Source organism: Falco naumanni, chromosome Z, assembly GCF_017639655.2.
Source record: "Falco naumanni isolate bFalNau1 chromosome Z, bFalNau1.pat, whole genome shotgun sequence".
NCBI classification, from domain to species: domain Eukaryota; kingdom Metazoa; phylum Chordata; class Aves; order Falconiformes; family Falconidae; genus Falco; species Falco naumanni.
The window spans coordinates 21754220-21779529 of NC_054080.1; the positions used below are offsets into that span (position 1 = coordinate 21754220).

General features: G+C 40.3%; 1 protein-coding gene across 1 annotated transcript in view; it reads right to left on the bottom strand.

The window, feature by feature from the left end:
- The window catches only part of CEP120 (centrosomal protein 120), a 44992-nt gene extending 22994 nt beyond the window's left edge, over positions 1-21998 (bottom strand). The window contains exons 1-12 of the mRNA XM_040580214.1: positions 21784-21998; positions 20114-20270; positions 19096-19210; positions 16353-16494; positions 14115-14263; positions 12717-12914; positions 10493-10714; positions 10027-10231; positions 8901-9011; positions 7465-7639; positions 2095-2244; positions 1060-1242 (exon numbers count right to left, since the gene is read on the bottom strand). Of these exons, the coding sequence (XP_040436148.1) occupies positions 1060-1242; positions 2095-2244; positions 7465-7639; positions 8901-9011; positions 10027-10231; positions 10493-10714; positions 12717-12914; positions 14115-14263; positions 16353-16494; positions 19096-19210; positions 20114-20270; positions 21784-21835 (1859 nt within the window). The 5' untranslated portion in view covers positions 21836-21998. The remainder of the gene's footprint in view (positions 1-1059; positions 1243-2094; positions 2245-7464; positions 7640-8900; positions 9012-10026; positions 10232-10492; positions 10715-12716; positions 12915-14114; positions 14264-16352; positions 16495-19095; positions 19211-20113; positions 20271-21783) is intronic.
- Positions 21999-25310: the final 3312 nt, after the last annotated feature.

Here is a 25310-nt window from a genome sequence, read left to right on the forward strand (position 1 = left end):
TAACTCCCCACAGACTTTCACACAAAAAAGTTTAAATAAAGTCAGAGATCAGTTTTCTGTCAGTTGTGTCAATAACCTGAAGTTTCCTGTGTGTCAAATATAGCGTGTTTTACTTATCTGTAGGATTAGACCAGGGGTCCTCAAACTGTTTAACCAGGGGCCGGCGCGGATGCAGTGGCAGGCAGCCATCTGCGGCTGCTTGGTTCCCCCTCCCAAGCCCCGGCGGGGTGTGTGTCTGTAAATACCGGGGGCCGGATTGAGGACCTTGGGGGGCCGTATCCAGCCTGTGGGCCGTAGTTTGAGGACCCCTGGATTAGAGGTTTAAAACTGCTCTCAATTTTAATAGCAATTGTATTTATTTCTAAAGGCATAATCAAGGTCCATTATCACACACAAAACGATGAGGGTCCAGACACTGATTGCTAGCACAGTTCACATTCACATCTTCAACAAGACAGAATTCTAAATTAAGTTTCTTCATATATAAAAAAAGAAATCACTCCTCTATGCAAGTTAATTCAGACAGAACAGTATAATAACAGTGCTCTTTCTGATGTACACAAGCTCAAACTCCTGCTACTATCACAGCACATAGGCCTGAAACATAAAACCTCTCCACTCTACAGATATATCTGTCCTAAATTTCACTGAAGTCTGTTGCATCTAAAAGCATACTGTGGACAAACGGTCTTAACTATTGGCTGCAATATCAACAACTTTTTGTAACTGTTAAATAACTCAGACTGGAAAATGCTTCGGTAACATTTTTTCCAATTATTTCTGTCTTTAGTCTGTCTGTGAAGCTTACCCAGTATCATTATTATACAAATGTTTAGTACAATGATTCTGGTAGTGGTGTGGGGTTGCACAATATACCTGTGGCAATTTAACTTTTAGTCTTTTGGATGCCTATTCCCACCCCCATACTGCAGTACATTGCAGCCTGTTTACTTACTTCAAAAAAGTAAACAGGAAGAGCTTGCCCTCTTCCAGGGAAATGTTAAACAAACAATTCTACAAAACTTGCTACAGAGTAAGTAGTTTTCAAAATAGTTTTACCCTTGTGCTGCTGTGACACTGACTGTTTCATTAGAAGTCTGACGCCAGCATTGCTCACCATTACCACCCAAGAATCGTGTTTTTTCTGAAGACAAAACGTTTGAAAGCTGCAGTCTTGCCACCCCTAGAAGTAAATCTTTAGCCGTTTTATCCTTGTGCCACAATTCAACCAGCAGAGGTAACCTGAAACAAAAGTAGTTTTAGTGTCAGGCATCAACACAAAAGAGGAAGCACTCCTATTCATATGGGAAAAGGACCTCATTCTCTAAAAGTAACTTCCCAAATCACTGATATTCACAACTGTCAAACAATGAGATGGATTTACTGGCTCTCACTCACAGAGGAATCTGACAGACTGACTTTTCTTCTCCATCACTTACTCCCTTTGGTCAGATTATCATTCCTTTCTCCAATTACTAGAAAAATGCTGCAGTGAAAGCAATTGACTGAATAATCTTAATAGACCTAGGTCATCTTCATTTATAAATACCTATAAACAAATTTTAGTCACTGCCATTCATAGACTACATCTCCTCCACCTCTTCTTTCAAAATACTACTACTTCAGTGAATCTTTATTCTCTATCTTAATCAGTGAAAGGTGGTGGGACTACTGGGAAAATTGTGACACAGCCCTCACCACTGTACTCTGCTTCCTAGGTACTTGCTCTGTTTTCAAAGATATTGGTTAGTCATTGTGTATTAAAAATAAGAATAAAAAACTTATTTCGTTTGAAGTAATGCTTTGTTAAAACTATGCTATCAACCTTTAAATTAAGAACTTACAGAAACAACCCTTTTTTTCTGAAAACAATAATGCCTGTGTAAGTACTCAGGAGAACAGCAAGAATTTGAGAGTCCCTGACTCCAAATGTAATAATAGAGAAACTGGAAAATCAGCGTATTAAATATTTGCTGGCACTGACACTTGGATTCTTTACTAAATTCTCAAACTGATGATCTTTTTGAACTTGTGATTGCATTTATTAAAAAAAAGAAAAAGCGTAATTAAGATAAAAAGAAGGTACGTTATCACCTGAAGAATGTATCTTGCAGCTGATGAGGTACAGTTGCAAAGTCAAACGCACAGTAGGACTGTGGAAGAAAGACTTCCATGTTCTTTCTGACTTCTACAGGTGGGCTTGTCATAATAGGGGCTGCACTGCCAAAAAATGGATACGAGTACCTAATAAAAACAATAACAAAAATAATCAAATTGAATCATAGAATGGTTTGGGTTGGAAGGGACCTTTACAGATAATCTAGTTCCCACCCTTCTGCCATGGGCAGGGACACATTCCACTAGACCAGGCTGCTCAAAGCCCCATCCAGCCCGAACACTGCCAGGGATGGGGTACCCACAGCTTCTCTGGGCAACCTGTTCCCGTGTCTCACCACTCTTAGTGCAGAATTTCTTCTATCTGATCTAACCCTATATGCCCTTGCAAAAAGTCCCCCTCAGCTTTCTTGTAGGCCCCTTTTAGGTACTGGAAGCCTGCTGTAAGGTAGTAACTTAATAAATAGATACTTTTTTCTTAAACTTCCACAAGAACACCAGTTTAGACATTTTACTGAAGCACAATTTGTACTGAAGTTGCAAAATCTGCACAAATATGTCCAAAACAACAGGATTTTCTTCTCAAATATTATTTACTTCAGCACTAATCCAACTTCATTTATTTTACTGTTATTTTGACAAAAAAGCTTCAATAACCTGTATGTTTACAATCACACAAATTGATCTTTTAAATAAATTCTGCAATTAAAGTGAGCAGAGAAATAGAAGAAACCTATTATATTCAGATATAGATTGCTACTTAAAAACATTTATAACTATATGACATGTCATAATCTATCACTAAGTATACATATATGCAGAGTCAGAACCATTTGAAAATTTCAGTCACATTTGAGGAATTTAGTTTTTAATTCCCACACTAAAGGGAATGTCAAATCATTTTACCATTATGATTTCTAATGTGGCCTGAAACTACTGTCCTGGCACAATTCAGTGTATGATAAACTACAAAGGGAAGGTCAAGTACCTCTTGAACTTTGTTTTGCTGAAGCTGTTGATGCCAGCTGTCTGCTGAGTTACTAATAAAATAAATACTTCATCAAATGCTGCTGCTTAAAAAATTTCTACACTTAACTGTTTGAAGAGCTTGTTTAGAACCGAATGAAATAATGCTTCCAATATACAGTGAAAAGGCAATTTTTTTTACCCTGCAAATTTTCTTAGCATTTATGTTTGGATGTTTCTTCTTTTCAGCTTCTTGCCATATTCACCACTGACTGTAAAATTCAAAGTGCATGAAACAGCAAAACCTACTTCTTGTCACCATTCTCAAACAAATCCATTTTTGGAATTTTATGTGAAAAAGCTTTCACAGAAGTCCACCCACTTTACACTGTATTCCACTTACCATTTAATAATATACATAAAATATTATAATGATGCAATCTCTATTAGTTGTGTGTTAAAATATTCCACCCCTACACCCCAACCTCACCTTTTCACCCTAGTTCAAACAAAGTTTAAACTCCAAGAATCATTAACACGAATAGACTTCCTGGTGACCAGTTGCAACTGTAATGAACTCAACTCTGTCAGAACAACAAATGCAAAGCAAATGCAGATGCACCTCCACAGCCATAAACATTCAACCCTCTCAGACCAAATCACCACTTAAAGATATGCTGTCATGTGCACCAAAAGGACCCTAACAGAAACCAGAAGACAAACTATAAAAACTGCTGTGAATCGCTGAATTCCCATATACCATCAATTAAAAAAGTCCAACTCATGGAATACTTTTTTTAAACAAAGAAGTCATCCTGTCTGGTTGTAACAAGTACTTACTTCTTATGATTTGACTGGTTGTTTCTGTGGAAGACTTGTTTTTGTAAACATTGGCTGGCTGAACTACAAGAAATTATTCCACAGTTCCTGCTTCACTACAGGTGTAGCAACAAGACCATAAACTTATTTTTCTTCTAAACTTTGAAGTACTTAACGAGCACCACAAGAAATGTGAGTGTAACAAGGTAATTCGATTAAAAAGCTTTTCTAATGTCAAGTTACATTTAAACATTGATTTTCCATAACAAGTTTAGGGATATTAAGAAGAAACTTCATGAAAAGCAAAGTTACTTGCTTAGGCTGGTAACGCTTCAGTCTCTCCAAGTTCAGTCTAGTCTTTCATGCATTAGGAACATCAGACCATTTGCCAAAACCACCAGTGGCATTAGCTGTAGTTACTATTCAAAGCAACTAAAACAAGCTTCATACCATCAACTTCTCTCAAAACAGGGAGCATTTAGCAAAGTACACCTGAAATTTATTCAAAAAGAGTTTAATACATATATTCTAACTCTTATCATTGACAGAAAACTGCAGCGACATGTTTCTGTAATAGAGATAACAATTTAATTGGAAGGAAATGTTGACAGGTGTTCATTAGAGGCTTACATCTAATTAACTACACACTAGTCACTTTGCTTAAGCATTCAATATTAAATCACACCTGCTGGCTAATAAGGGCCTATATGCATATATATCCACATTCTTATAAACATGGTGTTAAACATGATACTGTCAAGTCTCCTTTAAGAGAAGATTTTAAGTTTGGCAGTTCACTCCATGTTTCTTGCAGATATTTTTGAAGGAGTGTTTTTTATATTTTTTTCTTAGGGGGCAGTTGTTTGCTTCATTTTTTAAGGCTGTTCATTCTACCAAGACAAAATTAAGAAACTCTGTTCTATGGAAAATTTGCATGACAACCTAAACAGAAAAAGACTGATCTCCTATCTTTTCTCCAGCAAAAAGGCAGGAGCACCTTAATCAAACCACCTGTCACTCAGCCTGAATGACATTTTTCTAACCTAATCTTCATTCAGCAACAAAGCATTTGCTTTCTTGCAATACTACACTGCAGAAGCTCATAAAGCATGTTTGATTCCCCTGAGGTTAAACATAACATGTACCTGGTTGGCAAATCAGTTACAGGAGATTAGCGTTAAGTTTTCCTTTTCAGTTAACTGAATTTCAAACATTAAGCTATATTGCCTTTACTCTGCGTAACGAAAGTGGCTGGGAAGTTTTAGTAAGCCACAAAGCATTTCCTGAAGGCCCAAAACGCTGCAGCTTTATCAATTAGAAGATATCTGTCAGGTTTAAAATATTTATGAACACTGCAGTTTGGCAAAGTCAGCAATGACATGTCGAAGGCAGCACTGCAGCAGTTCTCTGCTAAGTCCTCAGGTCCTACAAATGCATCACAATGCCATGGGAAAGTGATGTTCTTACGCAACCTAGTGCCCATTTTGCTGTTAAAGACACAAATGCAGAACAAGGTCACTTTTCCACATTCTTCTCACCACTCTATTTTAACCCAGAAACCATTCTGATTGCCATCAGCTGAACAAAACAAATTGCAAATAAATTCTTTAACATGTACTAGGACAACAGCAGTGATAAGAACCATAAACACCTTCCTTCCTCAAGGCCTTTCTCCCTCATGAGCCTCAGAAAATCCTGAATAATCAGAAATAGATTTTTAAAGTTTTAAGTTTTTAAGTTAAGGTTTAGAGATAGCCTAAGGGAAGCATCTAAAAACGCATAACTTTGTTGTATGTATGACAACACAGAGGTCATGAAGATGCATGGGGAGAGCAAGAGCTAAGAGTGCTGTCATTAACTGACTTCCAACCTGGATGTTTCAAGTGCAACCCCACTGAGCAAGTGCCCAGACAGCACAGAGAGAATGCAAACAACTTTTGCACCCTTTTAACATGGCCATATAATCCTTCATTAAAGGTTGGCAGCAAAACATGAGGTATCAGTTGGTGGTATCTGTACTGGCTTTTTGGGTTGGGATCCCCATGTCAGGTACTCCCAAATCCATTTCAACAGAAATGGTGATATATTGATCACTGTGCAAACTTCTGACAAATCAAGCAGTACATAGCTTGTTAGACACAACCAGAACAGGAAGGAGAGCTACTAGACTGCAGTGACCTAATGCCTTAAATGCACAAAGGACAGCAGATGCAGAGCAAATGGGAATACATCTGAAGCTGCTGCTGCTTCCAGAGGAGGTTGGAAATCTGCTAGGTTATCTTGCTGAAGATCTAAGTAGGAATCAAGAATCTACAACCCCCTGCAAGGAGGCTGTAGCTAGGTGGTTGTCAGTCTCTTCTACCAAGTAAGAACTGACTAGACAAGAGGAAACAGCCTTGAGTTGCACCAGGGGAGGTTTAGGTTGGATATTAGGAAAAATTTCTCCACCGAAATGGTTGTCAAGCATTGGAACAGGCTGCCCAGGGTAGTGGCTGAATCACCATGCCTGGAGGTATTAAAGACTTGCAAGTGTGGTGCTTAGGAACACGGTTTAGTGGTGGACTTGGCAGTGTTACGGTTACAGTTGGACTCTGATCTTGGAAGTCTTTTCAGCCTAAATGATTCTATGATCTGTGATGCCTGTATCTATGAAATCATGCTCCTAAACTCTAAGAAAAAACCTAAAATGAAACAACTTGATAAAAGAAAGCTCTCTCTTCACTGGCAATGTTAAAAACCAAACCCACAACCTCCCATACAGATACTGGTTTCAATACCCTTTTAATTGGTCTGCCACCTTTTTAGTTCTTACTCCTCCAACTTAGCATTCACCTCCCAACTAACAGCTGCTTAGTATCCAAAAAGTGCTCCATACTCTCATGTTGACATCAGTAATAAACTAATCTCTAAGCAATTCCTCCAAACTAGCACTGGCAGTTTTGCTTCAGGCACAAAACTCACGTATCCAAGACAGCTTGTCTTTTTCGTAACTCCAGGAATTTATGTAACAAAAGATGCTTCTTCTCCCTGCTAAGCTCTACTTCTTGTACACAGAGACTATCAAAAAACGCTGATAATACCTCTCAGAATGATAATACATCAACTACATGGATTCCTCACTTTAAGATTAGTATGTGCTTTCTTTAGATTCACTGTCACACACAAGCCAGGTGATCTGTCTCTTATTAAAATGCTACAAGGACTTCTTGGTGGAGACATGGAAAGCTACAGAAATCACTCCTTTGATCAGCTGGAAAGGCAGCCAGAAAGTAAAAGAGGCAACTGAATCTCCTTTTCCTCTAAGGACTGAAAAATTATTTTTATTGTCTGAGCACAGGTATTCAAAAGAAAGTTAACTCAAAGTGCAGGTGAAATATTACATACTATCTTTAATACTCAGAAGTCTAGTGATATGCCAGATGAACATTCTGAAGTATTTTGCTACTGAAAATCAGCTATGTAAAAGGCATCAGGCAGCATAATGCCACCAATCATTCAGATTACGAAGGCCTTGTATTAAAAAGATAGATACTGTTATTATGAAGAAAAAAAAATAAATTGTACCTTAAAATGCAATTTATTGGAAAACCAACTTCCAGACCACGTATACTTCGTAAGTCTATTGAAAAGCAAAAATGGTGAGAGGCTGCTGGAATGACAATTTTCTGTGCTGACACAGGCTCAGAACTGGATGTACCCACAGGGTTGGCTTGAGATGCAGCTACAGGACCATTAGCAGCTGAAAAGATAGAAGAGAATTTGTGTGCATTTTTAATCATCTGTTCTGCCCAAAATAATATGTTAAAGATAGGTCTCACATTTTAAATGCAAGAAACAGATAGGATTCTTCCCCAAGAAATTTAAATTCCTTGTAACTTAAGCTAGTACTATGAAAAAAGCCACTCTATTTCTAAGTTACTGCTTCCAAAGGAGAAAAAAAAAAAAAGTCAGAACTGTGATGTACGTAAAAACTTCTTAAGATTCTGTAATATTATTCATTTTTTTATTAATCTTCAAAGTTATGGAAGTCTATCTCACTGAAGAAAAGTTCAGACTGAGATCCAAGGTATTAAATTGTTCAGAAGGATGTTACAAGACTGCAGCTTCAACAGTTTATATCAATATATATCACTCAATATAACAGATACATTGAGGGCATGCAGAAGACGTGGGCTACAAAAAAAAAAATCCCTGGTAGTAACTTAGTTTGCTTTGAATTAACTAATGCCTTTAGTAGAGGACTGAAAAAAGACAGAGCAGCAGGTCACTTCAGTGATCATGTAAGGCAGCATCAACTATTGGTCCCAAGCTGAGGTTTAACTATTGAAAAACTAAAATGCTCTAGTTATGTCAGTAAAGCATATCTGCTCACACCCTTTGATCAGAACCCACCTACTGCAACATTCATTTTTTATTTTAGGAAGCAGAAAGTACAGTGAGAATGCCTGTCCAGTTGCATACAGGCTTCTCAAGTCCTTACACCGGGACCCAATACTGCCTTCAAAGAGTATAAGGTCAAAATACAAGTTTTACAAACAGGGTCTCCAAAAATGTTTTAAGAAAATAAAGCAGAGAAAGAGGTAAAGAAACTGTCAGAGAACTCAACTGCCTTTTGTGTTAGTTGTTCTGATCCTCTTTCTTCATAATTACCTAAAACGTTTCCATTTCTCTCATTTTTAAAGAAATACATAATTGCTAGCATTGACTTAATCTATTTTCTGCTCGAGTGTTTTGTTTGCATTAACAGAAAAAATACAAAAAATAAAAGTTCAATACTACTTCAGCATCAGCTAGTAAGCGTTAACATAGGAATAAAATCATTATTAGTGATTCAGATAAAACGTCACTAGATTGCTTGGTGCAATGAAATTGCTGAATAGAAGCTTAAGGCCACAGACAAGAGAACAAAAATTGTATACAGGCTACTGTTAAAATTCACGTAAGTTCATATTATATTCATATTTCATTCGGTGTACTGAATTTGATAAATTTTGCCTTACTGGAATTTTGGACATGTGACAAAGGTGACTTTGCTCTGCTCTGTGATGTAAAAACTGGAAGCTCTTCAGTATGCTGTTTGTTAACCTCTTGTGAGGACTCACCCACCGGCCCTGAAAGATAGATGTGATATGTTTTGTGTCTTACCAAAAGAGAGCTATAAAATTATTACTATTAAAAAACCCGTGGATTTCTTAACCACAGATTCAAACTAGCTGCTGGGTTCACAATACTTTTTCTTGCTAAGTTCATAAGAAAGGACTCAATCCTTGCTTAAATAAGATCAGTTAGGATTAAAAGCAAATTTGGCTGAATTAGCAGACAAATCCTGAGAGCACATTCTAGGACAAAGATTTTCCTCTGCAGAACTGGGTCTTTAGGACCAATGTCAACAAAACAGTAATACAACTATCATAAGAAAAATCATTATTGGGCTTTATTCATTTATTATCTCTTAATATTATGCATGTTCAGTAATGTTTAGCAAACTAACATTCTTTCTTTACCCTATCCTTATAGTATTTCTTCCTCTCTCATCTCTGTTCCTCTTCAACTTCTCCCCAAACCAGTCCTCAAATCAAAAACAAGGTAAGTCTTAGAAAGCTATGTGGGCTACCAAGTCCCTTGTAAAAAGATAATGCAAAACCAAACAAAAAACCCAGCTGCTTCATTTTGTCCAGGAATCTGTACAGTACAAACACTTGTTTTCTCAATTGATTATTCACATAGTAAATTCCTCAGAAATCTTAAGAACCCCACATTTCCCCTGCCTTTCTATTTAATCAATATGAACATTAGGATCATTTCATCTCCTCATTGAGTAAGTCAGTTTCTCTATGGGTGTCATACTGAACCTTCCCACTCTCAAAATTCAGAGAATTCCAAACATTTCTGGTATTATTTTACAAGCTGATGACCATCCACATGACTTGTAACCTATACACCACCAAATCCCCATTCTTGCTCTTCAAAGTGTTTTCAACAACAACCATGTTCAAATTACAACATTTATTCTCCTCTTGTACTTGTTTTTAAGTAATTATTATTTGCCTTATCATTGCAAATTAATAGCATGTGATCCAAGACCACACTTGACAACTGGGGAAGAAAAGATTATATACCACATACCCTTCTTCTTTAGTATTGTGCCTTTTTCACACTTAAGACTTTCCACTTCACTTTCTGTTGCTTCATCTTCTGTTGAAGAGGGGTCAGCCTGAGGCACAACATTCTGGGATCTCTGCTGCAGGACCTCCGTTTTTCCACTAACAGGTGAAAGAACCTTCTCCTGTAGTTGTTTCGGTTCAGTTGGAGCATTTAAGGGCATCAAAGGCTGAATGAAGCAATATAGTTTTCTTATTGATCACAGCTTGTACTGAAAAATTCTGTCTACAACGTTTTTATAGTTTGAGATTTTTTTTTACTGACAGAAAAATGAAGCAGTGAAAGGTTTATTCATATAAGGCAACTTAATCTTTCAGGCTTTAATTTACATACTGAAGAGTTAAATACAACTTAGAAACACCAATATTTTTTTTTTTAACATGAAATTGCACAACTGTGTCTAAACCAAAAAGAAACAAGTAAGCTATACCTGGGCTAGCTCCCTTTGCAAAATTACTGATACTCCAACAGCTGGAGCCATATCCAAAGGCAACTGTGGCAGTTTCTGTTTAGCTCTATTTGGTGGGACAAGGACAAATGCTCCTTCTATTGCCACAGGGTGTTGATCAATCTCCACACTTCCTTTCTTCAGCAGTCCAGACAGAGGTATTTCAGTGCTTCCAAGAGACTGGTCCCCACAGCAAAGATGGATCTGCATACATACAAGAGCACTATGAAGTAACTGGCACGTGCCTTTCCACTTGAACTGTCTGTTCACCCTCTACTAAAGGTGGCATAAATACAACAGATAAGTGATCATCCCTAGTGTAGTCCCTGTTTGAGAAGTGTTTTGTGCTGTATAGGAACAGCTATAAGATTTTAGTATTAAGCAGGTAGGATTAGTCCCATGCTAGCACATAGCCGATCACTGCACTGTCCTTCTGAGGACTTGTCAGATCATCCGTTCTGGAGGACAAATTCAATAGCCTGTGGCTTCTAAACACAGCACAGATTCTTGTCCTTAATGTACAAGCATATATACTGCAAGGTAAAGAAAAGTTATTTGCAAGCTCAACCTCTGTGTGTATGTTTAGACACCTCTTAAACAGCAAGGACTTTTGGAATTAAGTAATTGTGTTGTTAATTTTGACAAAGTTTGTCTCAAACTTTGACTCAACTCTTCCTTCTTTCCACAGCTTAATATTTATATACCTAAGTAAAAGATGGATCTTAAAAAACACACACTAAAGGAATTTATTTTCCTCAGTGAAATTTACTCTTCAAAGCTTACATACCAATTTGCTCTTTCCCAAGTAAGAGCCACTCTCAGCTCTGTTTTAGCAGATCACAACACTGTACTCTGATCCTTAATATTACTGCATTTAGTGAAGGCTTTACTACTAAAAGGTGTCAGCTGCCAATACACACACCCAGGTGTGTGTATATGTATGTACATACACACACATACAATATGTACATACACACAACCCACCCTAGTCTGGCAGCTAGCACCTTTTACAACTTTAAATACAAGTCTTTATTTTCAGAAAAAAATATGTTGAATATTAAGGATCATAATACAGTGCTCTGATCCTATATTCAAAATTTTAAGAAGCTGAGAAGTCAGAGAAAGAAAACTGTAAATAGAGATGTGGCTCTGACCTCACAACAACTCTTGTTCAAACAGGCATTAATACAATCAAAACACATGTAATTCACTGTATGTATATATATGTGCTATATTAAATCCTTTGTTTCAAGACCATAGACTAAGAAAAATTCCAAACATCAATGCATGTTTCTCCAAAAACTGTAATTAGTAAAATAGTGCAAGCTGAGACAAAAACCAGATGAAACAATTTAAGATTTAGACAGAAAGATTCTTAAACTAACTTGGATAACAAAAGTAGAATGGTTTGAACAAGCTCAAAGAAAAGGATCCAGACCCAAGACTACCTCATATAACTCTGTCTCATTTACCAGCTATGTTACTAAAAACCCTATACTACCCTCAACTAAATAGTCTTGTTTCGTAATGAGTTAAGTGTGAGCCAGACAGACTGCCATAAATGCTTTCAATACTACCCAATATTTAGAATCATGGAATCATTTAGGTTGGAAAAGACCCTTTAGATCAGAGTCCAACTGTGAATTTAGCACTACTCCACCACTAAACCATGTCCCCCATCTAAAGACATAGCTAAAGATAAGCTATATCCCTTAACAGCCCAAATATGGCTGTACTGTATTTAAAAATAATATCTGGCTAAGGAGCAGGAAAAAGCCAGACCTCCCTTATTATTCACTAAGAGTGCGGTAGACAGTGATTTTAGAACTTAAGCAAGAGTGATGTGAGCAGCTGGTGTGGGTGAGGTTATCACAAGTAGGTCTGTGGGTTGCAGATGGTCTGATTGCAGCGTAGCTCCTAGAACTCAGAGCTCTTGAGAATACTGCATTAGCTTTTTGGAAATGTCATGTAACCTAACTTACTATAGGGAGCATACTAAAACGACTGCCACTCCATCTGAGCTGGGAAACTGGCTGCTAGGGTTTCCTTTATACCAGCAAGAGAATCAATCTGTATTGACTCAAAAACACTGTAAAACAATCTGGTTTTGGAAAGAGAAATGTTTTCCGTTTTCAGCCTGAGCCATATTCCATTTTTTTAATTTTCATTACTTATTTTCATTCACATTTGAGAAGAAACTTCTTACCTGCAATTTTGACTGTGCACCAAGGTAAACTTGAAGGACATCAGCTGTACTACGTATTCGAACCGAAGCTCTTTCTGGCTCAAAGTTTGGATTAATTAAATCAGTGAAAGGTTCATTTGTGACATCATTTCCCAGTAACGAGTAGTAGAAAAAAAACACAGGCTGTTGTTCAGGAAGCTTCACAGTACTAGGAACTAACTGAAAGTGATGCAGAAAAGAATATCTTTTCACATACCGTACAGTTACAGTAATCCTTAAGCATTACCTTGGGAATTAAAGAGCTTAAATTTATCTCAAACTACTGAGCAGATGACCTAAATCCTAGCTTGCAGTACACACATAAAATAAACAGAAAACTCTTACATTAGTACTCAAACAGAATGAAATAAACATGCAAGCATACCAATAACTTGCTAAATGACCCATTTTGAATTACCTTTAAGATTTATCAGCACCAAGGGCTCTAACTGACATTATATATTCAATAGTGTCAAGCACTGCACAAGTACTCAGAAATAAGCAGCCTCTCCACAAAGTATTTATAGTGTAAATAAGCAATGTAGATTAGATACTGAGTTATATAATAAATTCTGTTATTTAATAGAAGACTGGAACAGCCAGAAACAGCTACTTCACCCTGTAGTCACTGCAGCTGTTGAGTTCGATGCCTAAAAAGGCACAAGCTACCCCAGACTGTTCACAGTAAGCTTACTTCACAAGGCCCTTGAATTGACATGGAAAATTATTTTCTCTGAGAAAAAACATAAAACAATACTGGGGAGAGTTTATCATAAACTATGACTTATAGATCAGTTAAAGTCACACTGGCTTTGAGTCATGACTTTCACAGTAAATCAGGCATACCCGTATTTTTTACATCAGACAGTTTATCAGTGTAGTACCGTATAAACACAGAAGCTGAGGTCTAAAGCTGAAATTATCACATTAGCATGGCACTTCATCCAAGCTTCTAAGTCCTTCCCTTAGGCAACATATAAACTCTACTGTTTCATATACCCTATGGATCTGAAAAGTATTTTGTCTTGTTTGAACTTCAGCACATGGGCACCACATTGAAGACTAATATAATGCACACACAAACTTTTAATACTATATTGTAATAAAAATGTATGCATTTCATAAAAGTGCATAATTTAAAGTAAACACAATTTTAGTGCTCCAAAGAACTCTGATCTTTCATCTGTAATTTGACATGTAAGCACTACAGACAGTTTTAAAATTCAAATTAATGTATATTAATTCAACATGGGACAAGGATATTTATTGCAAGAAACTTAAGACAATAACAAAATCTTAACTAGAAATAAGGCACTGGAGGGCAAAAATACAAACATAGGATAGTACTTCTTAACGACTACACATAGCAAGGAAACAAACCTGTTCCAACTGTGTGGCAAACACAATTGTTACAGACAAGACAAAGTAGTCTCTGCAATACTCTGCTGGTCCAATTTGATGATAGCCCTCTTCTTCATTCAAGACAGGTACAATACTTTTAGGGTCTAGTCCAGAAAGAAGGGCAGGTGCTAACAGAGAAGAAAGTTAAGAACTGGTGATATTATTAATTGCTGCAGGAATCATATAATTGTACAATAATTAAAGGTAAAACTACATGTGGAGAGAAAAATCACAAATAAAGATCTCAATGCTTGGTTCCAAAGCATTTTAACACAAAAAAGTCTCTAAGTATACTCAGGTATAGCTAAAAATAAATAATCTGATATTAATTCCTATTCGGTAGGCACAGATGTTATTTTGAACACTATGCTATAGAATGCTAGTGCATATTTTTAATTATAGTTACAATATGTAACATTAGAGTGACTGGAACTTGATTTCATTAGGTTAGAGTCTACCATGTTGTTTCTTTACCCATTAAAGGAAATGCAAGACAGTAACCGCATATGACACCCATTCAACTGCTGAAAGTATGTCATCTCATTCCACAGACCTTTGGAATGTTTAAAGATTTTTCATCTGAAGTCTTCAATGCATTAAGCACTAAGTTCTGGTTTACTAGTTTCTACTCTATAGCATCAGTAATTCAATGCATTTCAACCAAATAGGAACAATCACACAGCACTTTTGGTTGTGAACAAAAAAAAGCTCTATTTCAAACACTGGAAACTTTAAACCACTTAGGGTTCATACATTTGGTTCTGGAGTTTTTGGGGGTTTGGGGGGTTTTTTGTTTACTGACCTAGAAGGAAAACATCTCCTTAACTATCTGACTAGACCAGAACTGGGTAGTCTAGATTAGTCATACCCAGTGCTTGGAATCAACTTTAAACCTGTGAAACTCTAAACGTTTGTCTCCCTCCATGCCTAAATATAGTATCAACTAATCTTGAGATGACAGAAGAAAGGGAAAAGCTATAAAACTTGTTTGTATCAATATTTCCATAGAAAGCATAAAGTGGAAGACAGTCCTCTGTGAAAGCAGAGGGGACTTCTTGTATTTTTTGTGAGTGCCTTGAGGGTAGGAAAGCTTGCAGACAGTTCCTTGCCTCCTTTACAAATTTTACAGCATGCAAAATTCCCTGTGCTTTGTCATAAACCTGAAAGGATAGAGTAAGCTAAGTGATTACACTGGGACTTCAATATTGCCTTAACCACTCTTGCCATGCAGCCAAGTCATTGAAGTCTGGGCCAAAAACCTTGTAACACACTACTACTGACCACTTTGTTTTTACAAAACCACAGCCACAGATCATGATAAGCAGATGATGTATTTAGAATTAGGAAAAAGTTACCCTCAGAGCAAGAACATGAGTAAGATAAGTATGAGAAAATCCACTAGCTGCAACAGAGGCTCAGTTTTTGAAGATTAAGTAGACAGGCTTTTGGGTGGGGATGAGGGGAGAGGTAAATCTGTTGTTTTAGTTGGGTTTTTGTTTTTTAATCAAGCTGCTAAGGGTTTGGGTTTGATGTTTGGTAGAGTTTGTTCTGTGGTTTTGTTTTTTTTAATTACTAACTTCCATTAAAGAATCCCTAATTAAAAAAATTGCTGTAAAACACAGCAAAGACACCTACTGGCATTAACATTTGAGTTCTAACAGATTTTTTACACGCTTCACTAATTACTTGAGAGGAATGTATAAGGGAATCCAGAAATGGAATGAATTCCAACAGTTAAAGCAGATGTTACCACAAAAACATATCAATAGAACACGACCTAAGTACTATATTAGATTAAAAATGCATCAGAAAAGAGAAGCCTACCCAACAAGTGAAATACTGTATTATTTTATAACTCCGAGCCCAAACTACTGAAATTGCATTCTGTAAAGAAACTCCTTTCAATATAGAACTTCCTAAATCCCTGAAATGTGAGTAAAATGCCCATAGGAGTCAACTATGAAACCCCAGTTCCAATTGTAAAGATCAGTTGGTTTCCAACCCCGTCCACCTGGAAGTCAGTTACCACAGTAAAATGCTCTGCTAAGTTATTATTACAAGGTCTTTAAATTAGCTGTAAAGGATTTGCATCTGTAATACTACAAAAATAAAATTCTTTGGAGACTTCAAACACGACATTTGCAACAAGTGATATGTTCATCTGGCATAAGAACATTGTTGGTTCAAAGTGAGAGAAATTCTTACTGTGTTACTTACCCTTCCCTTCTCTAGGGGGTGCCTCCTTCGCTTTAAAACCATGGATCAGTGCTTTTGAATCAGTCTCCAACATGACACCTACTTGTATTTCAGACTTAAATTTTGTGTACTTGTTATTAAGTAGAGGATACCATTTTGGTGCCTACATAAATAAAAATAATAAAACCCAAACACATTTTAAAACCAGGAAGACAACATTGTTACAGAAAAATTAAGACTCATTCTAGCATTTCTACTTCATTATCTATAGAAAAATAACTTCGTTTTTATTTCAAAAAATTTGGCCTATTTTGAGTACACTGTTATACTAAAAGGATTTTACAGAATGATTCCTGGAAGACTAGCTGAACATTCTCTTTTCCACAGGTTCATACAGTAAACGAGTTAGCAAGAAAAATATGTCATAAATCTTTTCAAGCTCTCAGGTGAAAGAGCACAGGCAAATTATATGGATCACAAATCCTTAAGAAGTGTGATGTCAAAAGAAGACACCAGGGTCCTGTTGTGACCCGTATCAGAGTTCACAGAATCACAGAATGGTCAGGGTCAGAAAAGACTTCTTGAGATCATCTAGTACAACCCACTACTAAAGCAAGTTCACCTACAGCAGGCTGCCCAGAATCACAGCCAAGTGGGTTTTGAATGTCTCCAGAGGAGATGCCACATCTCTGGGCAGCCTGTTCCAGTGCTCTGTCACCCTCAGGGTCTTCCTCATATTCAGATGGACCTTCCTGAGTTGCAGATTGTGCCAATTGCCCCTTGTCCTGTCACTGGGCGCCACTGAAAAGAGCCTGGACTCATCCTCTTGACACTCACCCTTAAGATATTTGTAGACATTGATAAGATGCCCTCTCCCATCTTCTCTTCTCCAGGTAAAACAAAGCTCTTTTGGCCTTTCCTCACAAACGAGATGTTTGCAGCCCTCTGCTGGACCATCTCCATTAGTTCCATCTCTCTTGAACTGGAGACAGCACTCCAGATGTGGCCTCACCAGGGCAGAGTAGAAGGGGAGGATCACCTCCCTCGACCTGCTGGCCATGGTCCTCCTAATGCCCCCCAGGATCCCATTGGCCTTCCTGGCCACCAGGGCACACTGCTGGCCCATGGGCACCTTGCTGCCCACCAGCACTCCCAGGTCCTTCTCCACAGAGCTGCCTTCCAGCAGGTCACCCCAGCCTGTGCTGGTGCCTGGGGCTGTCCCTCCCCAGGGGCAGGACCCTGCACTTGCCTTTGCTGAACTCCATGAGGTCCCTCTCCACCCAGCTCTCCTGACCAGGTCTCCCCGAATGGCAGTGCAGCCTCTGGTGCATCAGCCACTCCTCCGGGTTCTGTATCTTGCTGAGGGTACACTCTTCCCTCTCATCCAGGTCACTGATGAATGAGTTGAACAGGACTGGACCCAGCACTGACCCCTGGGGAACACCACGAGCTACAGGCCCCCAGCCAGGCTCTGTGCTGCTGGTCACAGCCCCCTCAGCTCTGCCATTCAGCCAGTTCTCAATCCGCCGCCCTGTCCACTCACCCAACCCACACTGCCGGAGCTTACCTGTGAGGGTGTACTGAGGGAGACACTGTCAAAGCCTTGCTGAGGTCAAGGCAGACAACATCCACCGCTCTCCCCTCATCTACCCAGCCAGCCATTCCATCACAGAAGGCTGTCACATTGGTCAGGCATGATTTCCCCTTGGTGAGTCCATGTTGACTACTCCTGATAACCTTCTTTTCCTCCCCATGCTTTGATATGACCCCCAGGATGAGCTGTTCCATCACCTTTCCAGGGATGGAGGTGAGGCAGACCAGCCTGCAGTTTCCTGGGAACTCCTTCCTGCCCTTTTTGAAGGCTGGAGTTATACTGGCTTTCCTCCAGTCCTCAGGCACTTCTCCTGTCCTCCATGACCTTTCAAAGGTGACGGAGAGTGGCTCAACAGTAACATCTGCCAGCTCCCTCAGCACTCATCCCATCAGGGCCTGTGGATCTGTGGGTGTCAGGTTTGCTTAAGTGATCTCTAACGTGATCCCCCTCAGCCAGGGGAAAGTCCACCTTTCTCCAGACTTCCTCTCTTGCCTCCAAGGTCTGGGATTCCTGGGGGCTGGCCTTGGTGGTAAAGACTGAAGCAAAGAGGCCATTCAGTAACTCCGCCTTCTCTGCGTCCTCTGTCACCAGGGCACCCACTTCATTCAGCAGCAGGCCCCCATTTTCCATAGTCATCCTTCTCCTGCTGATGTACTTGACAAAGCCCTTCTTGTCCTTGACCTCCCTCACAAGATTTAATTCCAAACAGGCCTCATTTTTGTTTTGACCAAGCATAACATAGAATTTTGATTAAATTTATATAAAAAAATTGTATTACGTTTACGCTGTGTTAAGGGGCTAGAACTTCTGATCACCTAACACATCCTCCACAGAGGCTGATTAAAAAACCCTTAAGACTTGATTGGATTATGAAGACTCAATTCAATTGCTCAAAATCAATTGCTTTGATAATTTTTTTTTCAGGCAATTAAATCACGGAATTGCTTAAAAGTGTTTTAATTCTCAAATTCAGAAGTGCAAGATTAATACAAAAGTATTCTTATAAGCCCATGTTCTTATACAGAGTCAAGACATCACTAAGAAAAATAAGCATGTGATCAGCTAGGAGCCATACTTGAAAGTTTTGCCTGTGCCTTAATTCAAATCCTACTATCTTCAACAGTAGTGTTGTCAAAATAACTTTCTAAAGCTTTATAATCCATAACATACCTGTTTCTTTTCCTGCACAGCCCTTAAATCAAGTACTATATAGCCTATATTCTCTTTAGCTGATGATACAGGATCCAATGCAAGACACTGGAGTTTAATAGGTGTTCGCTGCAGCCTGAAAGAACAACTCAGTTGAAATCCAAAATGTAAAATTTATCTCTGCAATTAGTTCACAAAAATAATTTGTAAGTTTCAAGCATATCAATGATACAAAATTTGTTACATAACTAGTTTTAGTAGGTCAGAAACAGAGTTTTTAATTGAAGGTCTAAAAAAATCATCATTTTGTGAGAGAAACAGGTGGATTAATGTTGCAAGAGGAGTGTACATGAGTCTCACAGAGCCTCAAGTGCTATTAAAAAGATGTTACTGACAAATTCAGTCTCATCCACATATAAGAAATAAGAACTGCACCTCACATGAAATGGGAATTTCACTTGTGAAGGTATCTTATAAACAGTACTTATGCAAAAGATTTTTGGGTAAAGCACCTATCATCACTTAAGACGCATAGGCAAGGTGTCTAGCATAAGGTATGTTGAAACATTTTTCTCTCATCAAGCATGAAAGAAAATACAGCCTTTTTAACATGTTTGAAAATAGATAAAATACAATAATAAATCAAAACCAAATGACAGTTATTGAAGCCTTACTCAATTTCTGAGGTCTGCTATTTGACATTTTCAAAAACACTTTACATAAACTTTTCAGCCTTGAAGTTAATTCTGTGTCACAGTATACATAAAAAAGCTTGACCTATAGCATTATTCATTTGCTGTGAGTTCTTTGGTTTCTTTCAGTAGTGTAAAAACACTTCAGAATTTTTAAACATCACCTATCTTGCCACATGCTAGTTCTGTTTCTTATGGCAACATTATGGTAAATCAGTTCACAAGTAAAAGAGAGTTTCTAAAAAAAAATATTCAGATGACAGCAACACAAAAATTGTATTTCAGTACCTCTGAAGACAAGAGAGTCAAATACTATCTCCAAACTAGACTTAACTTTCTAGTGTTACCTGTGCTGATGAAGCGCTTTCCTATCAAGTTCCCAAGCCAATTCTGTAGCAAATTCTGGCTGATCGGTATGCTTTACAGGATCAGTAGCCAACTGTTCACCATCAAATTTTGCTTCAACTATAAGCATGTGCTTGGGTCGTTTTGGAAAATAGCGCCCTGTAAAAAGAGTAATTGCCACTTGCCATCACTAAAAAATGAAGTGGGAGCTCAGATTTATGCCACAAACCAATTACATAAAAATACATTTCTCATATCATCTTCTCGGTGCTTATTCTAAAGCTATGTTCTTCATATATAATAAAAACGTCTTACTATTATGCAGAAATAAGAAAGAAGATCATAACATGACACAGACTATTTGTGAAATACCCAGAAATATCAAGATATAAGTAACAAAGACAGAAAAGACAGAAAGAAACCAGGAAACTATTATAATACTGGTAAACCTATGAATCAGAACAGATCAAATGAACAGGTGAGACAGAGACTGAACATTTTGCCTCCACTTGAGATTTTATCACCATCCCACACCAAAGCAGGAAATCACAATTTAATGAAAGCAGTGAAAGATGTTTTTCCAACTACTTGCAGAAAAATCAGTACTAGATTAGAAGAATGCCTAAAACTGTACAGGATTTGTCCTGGGTTCAGCATCATCCCATATTCTGATTAATAGTTTAAATGACAAAATGAAGTCAACACTTAAAGCTTACGTATGCCACATTGTGTGTGTAGCTACACGCATGTCAGAGGACAGGATCTTATTTTAAAGCTACCTTGACAAACTACATAAATGGCCAGAGTGACAAATAGAAATCACCTGACAAAGAGAAAGCTTTCAGAAAAAACCCAACCACAACCAAAAAACCCCCAACCTGAACCAGGAAAGCCAACCACACAACATCCCCACACTCACACACTAATTACACCTCAGTAAGTGTAACCTGTAGAAATAAAAAAAAAATAATTACTAGCTAGGTATTTAAGTTAACACTAAAAAAAAAAAGCTTGCAGTAGATTGCCAATAGGGGATAAAACCACCAGGATACTACCTTTTAAAAAAAGGAGAGGCAGCCACATGAAACTATCCTGATCATCATCGTTAAGACATCGGCTGGGCTCCAACATTTTGGTCCAAATCTTTCTTCAAGGGTGGCACAGCTGAAAGGGCTCCACGGCCATCCAGGGAGAGCTAGGCCTCCACGGCCCGTACGGAGGGGCTAGAGAGAGGACTAACAGGGTGCGGGGCTCTCTGCCTACATACAAACTCGATACAGAAGGAGCAGCGGCAAACCATTCCTTGCACCCACTGGGAATACCAGCGATATGGGGTTTAAACAACAGCACAGGCTACGCGAGTTCTGCCACGCAAAAAATATTTTTTCTTCAGGAAAGGAAGGATACATTCACGATTCACTTTTAAGTACCGTTTTGGGCGGACACCTCCAGAAACAAACCGGCGGTAGCCTGGCCAGGCTTTAAGGTATGTACGCCCACAGATTCATTAACACAACCAATTTGCTAAGCGCAGCTTGGCTTATGCCGCTCACGCCATCAGAGACACTCGCCCCTTCCCCCCACAGGCAGCGATCACCCCTCACTTTCCGTCCGGGACGGAGACGACGGCCAGCAGCCGGGAGCCCGCGACCCCTCCCACCCCCCCGCTTACCTTCCAGGACGGAGACGACGATGAGCAGCCGGTCGGCAGCTCTGGAGACCATCTCCCCGCTGCACCTGGGGGCTGCGGGAGCCGGGAAGCACGGTCGTTCCAGAGGAAGAGGAGAGAACGGAACGGGAACAGCACCAGCCCTACCGCCACTCACCGTCCTTTTACCGCCTCCAAGCCTTTAAACGCCAACGCCCGCCCGTCACCGCGCTTCCGCCTGGCAACGGCGGCCCCGCCCCGGCGCGGTGCGACACTTCCGGCGCGGGCTGCCGCGGCACGGCCACCGCCCCGCCCCGCCCCCCTGGGCTCTGGCCGCCCGCCGCCGTCCGCAGCAGCGGTGGGGTCCGCTGGGGCCGTGGCTGCCCGCGGGGCTGCGGGTGGGGCGCGGCAGCTGCCTGTCTGCCGGTCGGAAGTGGGGTGTGGAGGCCCGGCAGCTGCGGTGCTCGCTGCACCGGGCCCGTGGCGCGTGCGGGTCACCGGCGGTGCCCCAGCACGGGCGGCGCGCGAGAGAGTGGCCGGCAACCTCGTACGCGCAGGTGAAGATACAGACATGGCACCGGCGCTGCTGCCCGCGCCTGCCGCTGCCAGCTGGCAAACACCAGCTACTTCAGGGACATCCCGTTCATCGGAACTGCGAAGCGCCGCTGGTGCTCCCCCGCCGCGGCGGGCCGCAGGGCAGGGCCGTGCAGGGCGAGTCCGGCTCCAGCAGTACCCAGCACGGCCGGCTTGCGTAACTTTGTATGAATTAATAATCGGTTAAGCAATAATACCAGGAATTAATGTCCCCCAACATCCCAAATGACAAGTATGCCTTAACTGCATGTTTTCCTCGAGTGACAGTCTTCCCAGCGGGCTTCTTCCATTTTTAATTACTTTTGCTTTATTATGCATTGCTTACTTGAATAAAGACTTGACATTTTTCTCATCAGTCCTTTTTTGAATAAACAGTCTCAAGTTCTAGAGTTCTCTGTTAGTCACGTTTTCCATTATTTTATTAATTTCCGTTGCCCTTCCATGAACTCTGCATTACCCTTCACCCTTCTTCATTGGCAGCGTCTGTAGGTGGGTAGACTAAAGGGAGTGCTGCCCTAGTGTTTTATACAACAGATTTACTATGTATTTTCCTGCATGTTCTCTGTTTTTGGTAGGAAAACAATCACTTCTTGTAACTGTAACTTGCTCCTGGATTTGCTTTTTAACCATTTAGCAAGCTGAACTGGTTCAGAGCAAGGTCTGACAAATGCCAGAGCCAGCACAAAAGAGTGAGAGCATATGGCCGGCAGCACTGGTGTGGGGTTGTTTGTATCTACACGTGGCAGAGCACCTGAGGTCTCCCATTCTGGCAACAGCAAGCCATTAAATCGGATATCCTCTCCCAGCCCTAGCCTGGCTTTTATTGTTACCTTGCAGGTATTAGCTGTGCCAAGAGCCTCATCACCATTAACCTTTTCCAGTACAGATTTTAAAGAAAAAAAAAAACCAAAACCAAACACCAAATATGGGGGGACACACACATTAGGAAGACATTAGGACCTCCTTAGTCTTACCAGCTTCATTTGTTTTGTAGTACACCAAGTCTTTCTCTAATCTTCCTATCATCACAAAAGACTGTTCCCTTACTATGCTTTCATAGTCTTGCCTAGTTGTATCTCACCTCGTGCATTTGCCTGCCCAGGTGCCAGGCTGCAGGGTGTCCCCTACCTTTATGCCAGTACAGGACAGCAGCAGTGGGCACAACTGTGGAGGTGCACTCAGGTAGAGGAACTCCTCTGCTTAGTGACAAAGCTCACAGAGGAGGTCAGTAAGAAGAGTATGAGGGAGTGCAGGAGAGAGAGAGTGAGTGGCTACTGGAACCACACCCTGTCTTCCCTGCGACAGATGCAATAGGCAGACAGGACACATGACATGGTGCATTCCCTATCTCTTCATCCAGCAGGACATGGTGACTTAAGGCATAGGTGCAACGGCAACAAGTTCCTGCGTAGCACAACATCTTCTCTGTGACTACCTTACTTTCCCAGGTGCCCTTGCATAATAGGTGCACCTATGGAACCTGCTGTGGAAGTGGAAATGAACAATGACAAGGACAGTGGTTCATCTAGGTCAGAGGTGTTGCCAAGGTTAAGTCAGCCTATGCCCTCTGTTAAAACTGCTTCCATAAAGATAAAGAGATGGGTCTTTGTCATAGGACACCCTCTTCTGAGGGGAACAGAAGGTCCAATATGCTGACTGGACCTGCTTGTTAGAGAAGTCTGCTGCCTCCCTGGGGCCCAGATTAAAGATGTGATGAGGAAACTTCCTCATCACATAAGGCTGAGGTACAACCCTCAGATTGTTATCCATTACTGCTTTTTCATACAAGCAGCAATGAAGATGCATAAGAAGTCCAAGGGCAGTCAAAAAAGACTTCAGCATTGTGGGACAACCAGTTAAGGGATCAGGAGCACAAAGTGTACCCTTTCTATCCTTCCAGTTGCAGGGAGTGGTGAAGGAAGAAACAGGAAGGCCTAGCAGATCAATACATGACTCTAAAGAATGGTGTCACTGGCAGAATTTTGGGGTTTTTGGTCATGTGCCAGCCCACATGAAACCAGGCCTGCTGGTGACAGATGGGTTATGCCTGTCTTAAAGGGGGGAAAGGATCTTTGTATGGGAGTTAGCAGGGCTCATTGAAAGAGTTTTAAATTAGATTTGAAGGGGGTGAAAGTGAAAAAACAGGCTTGCTAGAGATAAACCTAGGGGCGGCATGCCAATGTTTGACGAAAAGTGTGCTAGGGAGGTCTATCTCACACAACTGGAGTGATGGTTATAAACTCAGAAGGGATAGGCAAGGAAGGAGAGGCAGTAAGGTAGCCCTATATGTTAGGGAGTGTTTTGACTGTCTAGAGATTGACAATGGTGATGAGAGGGTCAAGTATTTATGGGTAAGTGCCAGGGGAAAGGCCAATAAGGCAGGTATCATGGTGTGAGTCTGTTATAGACCACCCAACCAGGATGAAAAGGCAGACAAAATATTCTATAAGCAGCTGGTAGAAGTCTCACAAGCTCTAGCCTTTATTCTTGTGGGGAACTTGAGCTTACCAGATGTCTGCTGGGAATACAATACAGCAGAGAGGAAACAGTCTAGGAGGTTCCTGGAGTACATGGAAGATAACTACCTGACACAGCTGGTGAGTGAGCCAGCCAGGGAAGGCACACCACTGGACCTGCTGTTTGTGAAAAGAGAAGGACTTGGGGTGATGTGATCGTTGGAGGCTGTCTCAGACACAGTGATCATGAAATGACAGTGTTTTCAGTTTTTGGAGGAGTAAGGAGTGGGGTCAACAGAACCAGTACCCTGGACTTCCAGAGGGCTGACTTCGGCCTGTTGAGGAGCCTGGTTGACAGAGTCCCTTGGGAGGCAGTCCTGAAGGGCAAAGGGGACCAGAAAGGCTGGACATTCCTCAAGAAGGAAATCATAAAGGTGCAGGAGCAGGCTATCCCCACATGCTGAAAGACGAGCTGTCAGGGTAGAACAGCAGCCTGGCTGA